The sequence below is a fragment of the Atta cephalotes genome (genome assembly GCF_000143395.1).
Source record: "Atta cephalotes unplaced genomic scaffold scaffold00047, whole genome shotgun sequence".
In the NCBI taxonomy this organism is placed as follows: domain Eukaryota; kingdom Metazoa; phylum Arthropoda; class Insecta; order Hymenoptera; family Formicidae; genus Atta; species Atta cephalotes.
Window position 1 is genome coordinate 361,437 of NW_012130111.1, and position 8,185 is coordinate 369,621.

Below are 8,185 nucleotides of genomic sequence, written 5' to 3' on the forward strand. Positions count from 1 at the left end.
TCCATGTTTTGCTAATAACTGCATGATTGATTTCGAAGTGATTGTATAGCGTTAAGCATTTATAGTTTAGTTTAGTTCCATAGATTAATTTGTAATATAAATTCTAAGAGAGAAAAATATTTAAAATATTCATAAAAGAGATCCAAAATGAATTTAATTGCTTTGAAAGAGTAAATTTCATAGAAAGAGATATGTAACAGAACACATAATTTTGTTTCGCATTTCAGTCAGCCGCAATGATTCTCCTTAATTAGGAGAAATCTCCTATCTATCTATTTAGAAAGAAGATTTAATTGCATGTTGAAGTCGATTGCATTTTCACGATTTCTCAAGTAATAATCTAAACGTAAAATTTACCTGATGCGTTCTAATTATCCATATCACAATTTACGTAAACGATGGTGCAGATCACTTTGGAGCTCATTCGTACTTGACAATGAAGTTAATATAATGATTAACTGAATAATTGTAATAATTGGTTTGCGCGATTCAGTAGTATACATACATACAATAAATTGCATCATCAACAACATCGCGTGTTCTAAATGACCGTTAACAATAAATAGGGTGCTCTTACAGTATGCATCTTTATGGGATTTTATCTTATTTTATATAGATTATATCTGCATATTCTCTTTCCAACAATAAATACATCAAAGAAGGGCGGGCGTAACACAGAATTTTATATATGAGAAGATTCCAGGTCATAATCATTTGAGACTGTTTCGCAAATCATTATTCCAATTACTTTTGAGTGGAACGCGTTCTATTTCTACTTCCTGAGAGGATGCCACATAGCGATCGGACGCCGCAAGGCCATTAGCATTTGTCTCCAATGAGCCAATGCTTTTCCCATCGAGGTAGATCCTATAATGATGTGCCCTACGGAGTATGTCTTTGAATTTGTTCCTTGGTCACCGTTTATTTCTGCCACTGTCAATCTCAATTGTATAGTCTGCGAAGAAAGACAATCATGATTATTTGATAAAGATATTTTTAAAGAGAAAGGATATAATCAAGTACTTTAGATAGAAAATATAGATTTATTTTTACATGTAATATTCATTAAAAAATTTAATAAGAAAATTTATCTGCCAAATAAATATTATCAAATAGAAAATATTGTTATTAATCCGAAATTTTTAGCTTTAGCAATTCGTATTTATAAACATTACTCTTTTTGGGAATTAAATCATGTTTTTACTGTGATTATGAAGATTGTTGTTATTAAAAAAAAAATGAAAATTTAATCAAAACCTGTAAAGTATGCGCTGGCACATTGAATATTATAGCCTCGTTGAAGATTGGACTTTTTTCGCCTTTTTTTACAGATGTTCTCTTTTTATGCATTTTTTTCCCTTGTTGAAGAAGATATACCTTAATAAAAAATATTATAATATTTTTAAAAATCTGTTTATCGAAAGGTGCACATATAAAAATGCGATGCCTGAATTACCTTGACGAAGAAATCACCCGAAGATGAATTTGCGCCGTGCAAATTGCGCGCTTTAACTACTACGAGGGTGAGTCTCTCCGCCGTTGGCAAGTAACTGAGAGAGAACATCAATTCTCCTAAATGAGGAATGGGTAAAGCAGATCCACTGAGTGCTAGCCAAGTCGTAGCTGGTGGTCTAGCTGCGGGTCCAAGTTTCAAATTGGCTTCGCCAATTAAAGACGCGCCGCCACTGATATTAGATTCATCAGAAAATACCTGAATAATAAAAAAGAGAATTTTATTTGAATTCAAATCTGAAATCATCTAAATTAACATTTAATAGAAAAATATTATAATTCATTCGTTTACCTCAACAAGAAGTGTTTTGCCTGTTGGGCCTTCATCGAGAGGAAATAAAAATTTCTCTTGATAACTAGGCGATGGACTTCCTCTATAAATTCTTGTTTGCACATGGGTCTGCCTATCGGGTAGTAAACATACTCTACAAAGAAAAAATAATCTTTGAATATTTCCTAAAAACTTAATTAATTATTAATCAGTTGTCTCTAAATTAATTTTTTTTATTTATTTTTTTATTTTAAAAGAATTACAAAATATAAATTTATTGAAATATGTCATAAAGAATATCGCAATATGGCGTGCAGTAATAAGAGATTCTATACTTATATGCTAGAATTTATATTGGATGAATCAAGACGATCGAACAAGAGATTATTTCACATGCAAAAATATGTCGAAAATGTAGAATAAAATATTTATGATGCTTCGTTTTCGTAATAATTAAATTTTAATTCATTGTTCTATGCGATGATGTTCCATTTGGTACGCTATAGGTACACTCACTACACCATACTATCTCTCGCATATCACTTGGAGAAAACAATATCAATTGATCTAGATTTTGATAAATTATATATATTTATAAAAATATATATTTTTATATATTTTTATAAAAATTATATTTACACAACAAGAAATAAAATCTACAATGGTCAAAGTTGCATCTTAGACGCTTAAATATTTCCATGTGAATTTATATACTACATATGTAGCCATTTTGAACTGCGCGCCGAATTGATTTTTTGAACTTAGAAACGAAATTAAATTACAATAGTAATATTACAAATTATATTGATAAACAATTTAATAATTTGATGTTCTATTAGGCATCCTATTAGAGAAATCTTAAGGTTGTAAATAAATTTATTGCGAAAAATATTACTTCGGCCAGAAGTCGAACTCAGATCTCTCAGCATTCCTTGCGAGCGTTTTGCCTTTAGACCACCGAGGCTTTGGTAATATTCTTTGCAGTAATCGATATATATTATAGGAACTCATTTTTTAAGTAGCGTGTATAGGTAAACAATAATGAACGATTATTAAGACGTATAATGTAAATACATAAAACAAGTAAGAGATAAAATCTATAACAGTCGAAGCTGCATTTTAGACCGTTAATAAGTTTTAACTCTACAATAGAAGTCGTAGCGATCGTAGAGTTTAAGTCATAGAAAATTGACCAATCACCGTCAAATATGTGAAATAATCAACGTTATACGGTCATAAATCGTTTGTTAAAACGTTTTTTTCAATATAGAGGAGAATTGCTGTAGAGGAGAGTTGCTGAATGCGTACTTATTTTTTATTATATTTTCTATTTGGCACTGTTTTGTATGCAAATGAACATTAGAAATTATAACATAAGCATTTCGGATACTTATTTTTATATGTTTAAATAACAATGTTTTAATAACAATTAATTTGTTATAAATCTTTTTGTAACATTCTATAAAAGATAGATCTTTTAAATCGTATTTTCTTTGAAAGTTTTGAATTTATTAACAAAAATATTGTAATTAAAAGTGTAAGATTAATAAAGGAAATCATTAACTAATTAATATTTATAATAATTAATTATAATCTCTAATTTTATAATTAATTTAAAAAGATCAAGTATTTTATAATTATTAAATAACAATAGTGAAAAAACAAATGACATCAAAATAAAATTAGCTGAAATATTTTTTGGCACTTGACAATTGGCATTTATATTTATATCAATTATTAATTTTATTATTGTCAATTATCAATTTTATCCTGTAATGGTACGATTTAGGAAATTTGATGTATTTTTTAAAAATATCGATTTTTATGTATATACAAAATAAAAATATGTATAAATATATTAATGTATAAACATGTATATACAATAAATAGAAAATATTCTGCAATAAATCTTCTTTTATGAAAATACAAAAATTTATAATAAAATTAGATTACGTTATTCAGCAATACGTATTATCAGCAATATAAGTTGATCAAATATCAGATATTCCTGATTTTTTTAAAACGTCGCTAACATCCATAAAACAAGATTACTTTTTTTCTATATTATTCTATTCTATATTTCTTATTTATTTTATATTATTGTTGTCAAATGTTGCTTATTAAGTAATATAAAATATTGATGAAGTAAGATTTGAGACCAGTACGCATTCGTTAACTCTTCCCTACTAGTACGCAAAGAAAACGTTTACCTTACGAAAGTATCTTGCGCAGAAGAGCCATCAGCGGCAACAAGATCTCTGGCTTCTAAGACGCTTACAGCTAGATCGCCTTCACAGTCGTTTCCACGACCACTCCATCTTTCATATTCGAGTCCGACACAAATGTGACCTACGATGGGTGCTTCTTCCAAATCGTTTAAGTTGACGCTAGTATCGGAACATACGCTTTCACAACTGATAGCTCTTTTTAAAGTGGATTCATCGGGAGGTGGTTCCGGTTCGGGACCTAAAGAACTTCGACGATTTCCTGATCTGGCATTATTGTGATCGTTTATCGCATAACCCAAATATGACTCCTCCAGACTCTAAGAATCACAAATGATATACTTCTTATTTTATACTGTTTGTGAAGTGATTTGTAATGTTTTTGAAGAAAATTTATCATTGCCTGTGAAAGTCTTCTCTTCAATTGCACTTCCTCTAAAGCGACGTACAGTTCTTGGCTACTTCTTCTCCTACAAAAGCGGATTATGCAAATATACATACACACGTATATAGACGCATTATAACATGAATATATTTCTATTTTATAATTAAATTTCATTGAAAGACAGATTATAATTTAAAGAATATTGTGTAATTTTTTATGATAATGTCCATACCTCGAGAGATCGGTAGCGTCAAGTTCTATATATTCGTGGATGCCATTTAGCCTTTCTATACTTTTACGTCTTTGTTCAAGACTATTAAAAATATCCTAGAAAGTTATTTTTATTAAGAAATTAAATACATTGTATCATCAAATATTTTTTATCATCTATATAATCCAATTTCTTCTTTATTAAAAAAAGGTATATACCTCTGATGTGCGGGTAAAACTGGGATCTGATAAATAAGACTCGTGATTATGATCTTTAAGCAATAGGGGAGACGACGGTGGATCTTGTAGACTGTTGTACACCTGCAGATAAAAAAACAAAATTAAAAACAAGGCTAAAGAAGAATAAATTACACTATCCGACATTTTTAAACTTTTTTTCAGGCATTTTAAGCAATGGAAACTGATTTCACGATAGGGTTTTTTGTCCTAGATTCTGAATCTGAAGAGAAAAGTAGTAAATTGACTTTAATTTTTGAAAAAATATAATGGAGTAAAAAATGCAAAAAAGAGATTTTTGATTATTTTTTAGTATTAGCAGAAAAATAATGCGAGCCAGTAGAATTTCGAATTTTTTTAAGAGGGATAAACGAAAGCTTAGTTTTTTAAGCTTAGTTCTTTTAAAATGCGAAAAATCCGATGTTATGTTATTGGAATATTCAAGACTATTTCTACAGGAGCGCACACCAATTCTAACACAGATTTTCCTTTCCGCATGTACTGTTCTCTCCTGTTCTCTTTCAATATGTTTCTTATTATTAATCTAGGTATTTTTATAAGTATTTTTGTCTCTTACGAATCGGATTATAGTCTTTGTAGCGTTTATTAGTAATTAACTAGAATAGCTACACTAAAATAGCTTACTGACACGTTATAATACCGATATCATATGATACCGTATGACAAATGATGTGAGCTAGGATGCTCACAAAAAAAGCACTTCAATTTAGAGACAAGGAACAAGGATACTCATACAAAAGCACTCGGATTAATAAGAGGCATGTTGAAGAACGCGTCTAGAGGAAAAAAGCGTGTACTAGAATTGATGCGCGTTCATATAAGAAAATCTGTTCCCGAGTACTCTAAAGTCATAACATCAGATTTTTTACTTCTTAGTTTAAAAAAGCAAGGTTCAAGTTTTCATTTTATCCTTTTTAGGTTTAATTTTCGTTGCTTCTCTATGAATGAAAAATAACAAAAAAACCGTGTTTTTTTTTGCATTTTTAATACTTTTTTTTTAAACTAGATCCAATTTACTGCTTTTCTCTTTAAATTTGGATTCTAAGGAAAAAAACATATCAAAATCAGTTTTCATTGCTTGCATCAAAATTTGTGTCGAACAGTGTTTCAAAAATGTTATATTAAATAAAAAACATAAAAGTAAATTATAGTACTTCTTGCGCTGTTCTATGAGCTTCAAGATTTAATTCAGGACTATAAAGATCAGAACTCCGTCTTGAAACATCGAGACCAGACAGGTCTGAATCGGTTTCCGCATAAATTTCTCGCATATCTTGCAAGTATTCGGCTTCCTGTAAATGTTCTTCAGTGCTATCATTCATGAATGTCGGCGGCGATGTCGATGGAAATGCAAATTGCTGTACTTGCTGTGCTGAGGAGAGTACCGAACTATGAACAAAAAAGATATCCTAAGTCAATATAACAAAAAATTAATGAAAATTTTTAAGAATTGATACTTTAGAAGAGATAGAGCAGAGGAAAGTTGCCGATAATAATAACATAGGTCTCTTAAAGAGATACTTTATTTCTCAAAAATCAACTATTACATTTTATTAATATTGACAAAAACATGATTTGTTTGAATAATTTAAAAAGATAAAATAATTCATATATTTATGTTTGATTCTATACAAAATCAACTAAAAATAATTTTCCAAATGCGAAACTAAAATTCTTACAACTTCTTTTGTAAATTGTGTAATTTATAATATATAATTATATTATTGATAATATTACATTGATAATATTTTATACGGGATGAATAAAAGTCCCGGTGAAATATCTCGAAAACAAAATATTCTTGATAAAAATGATTCAGACAAAAGTTGAAGGGTTTAAAAAATCTATTTGCTAATCATATCGTTCGATCTTGGGTGGCGTCGTCAAGGTCAAGTCAAGGTCACATTGATTTTTTTAAATTTATTCTATTTGTTGTTCTAAAATCAAATAGCTGATATTAAAAGCTTAAATAAAGTTCATCTTTACAATGTTATTCAAAATCATGACCTAAATAATATTTGTTAAGATTAAAGTCATTGGAAATTGTTCCTCTTATTTTCATTTTTACGTCAAAATGAATTTTTAGTACAAGAATGATAAGATTCAATCGCCTTGACAAATATCCAGTGCATGACCCTGAACAATATTTAAGAAATTTTAATCATCAGTCGAATACCTTGGGTAATACTAATGATACTGTAATTTTCAAACTTTATAACTCGAATTGATCTGGAACAAGTCAGATTAAATTTAGTGGAGAGATGATTATCCGTGTCTTCGATTGTTTAATGGACACAATTAGAATGAGAATTGAGTCATCAATCTGTCTGGATGCACTACATCTATACTCTCTGTTATCAAACAGTTTACATCTGTCCTGTTTGTACTTTGTGTTTCATTCAAGAGTTCTTTTTTTATACTAGTGTTCTTTTATTTCGAAGTGCGCGATCACGAAACTGTGAGGTCGATCATACGTATAATAATATTATAAATTTAATTTTAGTCCCTAGAAGAAATCGACTTTCCGATATAATGTTTGAAACACTAGTGATTTTAAAATAGCAATTGTTCAAACATTTTTATAAGTACTACATAGATAGTATTACAGTTTGATGTAAAATATTATTATATATTAGATAAAAATAAAATTTGTTCACGCCATTTGTTTTTTTTTATAAGAAGTTTAAAAAGTATCTTTTAGGTACTTCTATACTGTACCTGTGTTTATACGTAGATAATTCTTTAAAAATGCATTTATACCTCTAACTAGATTTTTTTCCATCTTATAAGTGTAGATACTTATAATGCTTAGATATATATAGATATATAATATCTACCTAGATATATGTAGATATCTATACCTAGATACCTTTCAAAAGGTACTTGTTACAACATTGCCCTCTTAAAGTAAAAAATTTGTCCAAAACATTTGTCGTTATAAACCTTGGTTTTCGTGAGAAATCAATACATCACTAAAATGGCTCACTCTGTATATACAGTTATTTTTGCACTATATCTGTATGTAGTTGTATTCAGAATAAAGTTCACGTATTATCAATACAAAAGTGTTGTCTTCAGTTGCGGAATATTCGTAGCGATTGCTTTATCGCGTTTAAATATAAATCGTACAGTATGAACAATAGAAGAGATCAAAATTGAGTTTAATTATTGAGAGAGAGAGAGAGAGAGAGAGAGAGAGAGAGAGAGAGAGAGAGAGAAGTAATTATTATTATTTATATAGAAGAACGTACCGACCGACTAATAGTACGTAAGTAAGTAGTAGTACGGTAAACGTAAAAAGAAAAAAAAGAAAAGTAATATATA

The 8,185-nt window shown here is 29.0% G+C and overlaps 1 protein-coding gene across 1 annotated transcript in view; it reads right to left on the reverse strand.

Moving 5' to 3' along the window:
• Positions 1 to 772: 772 nt before the first annotated feature.
• LOC105622590 overlaps positions 773 to 8,185 on the reverse strand; it is an 11,644-nt gene continuing 4,231 nt past the window's right edge. The window contains exons 6-14 of the mRNA XM_012204007.1: positions 6,016 to 6,250; positions 4,823 to 4,924; positions 4,626 to 4,720; positions 4,412 to 4,478; positions 3,994 to 4,328; positions 1,805 to 1,937; positions 1,457 to 1,711; positions 1,258 to 1,377; positions 773 to 955 (exon numbers count right to left, since the gene is read on the reverse strand). Coding sequence (XP_012059397.1) covers positions 773 to 955; positions 1,258 to 1,377; positions 1,457 to 1,711; positions 1,805 to 1,937; positions 3,994 to 4,328; positions 4,412 to 4,478; positions 4,626 to 4,720; positions 4,823 to 4,924; positions 6,016 to 6,250 — 1,525 coding nt within the window. The remainder of the gene's footprint in view (positions 956 to 1,257; positions 1,378 to 1,456; positions 1,712 to 1,804; positions 1,938 to 3,993; positions 4,329 to 4,411; positions 4,479 to 4,625; positions 4,721 to 4,822; positions 4,925 to 6,015; positions 6,251 to 8,185) is intronic.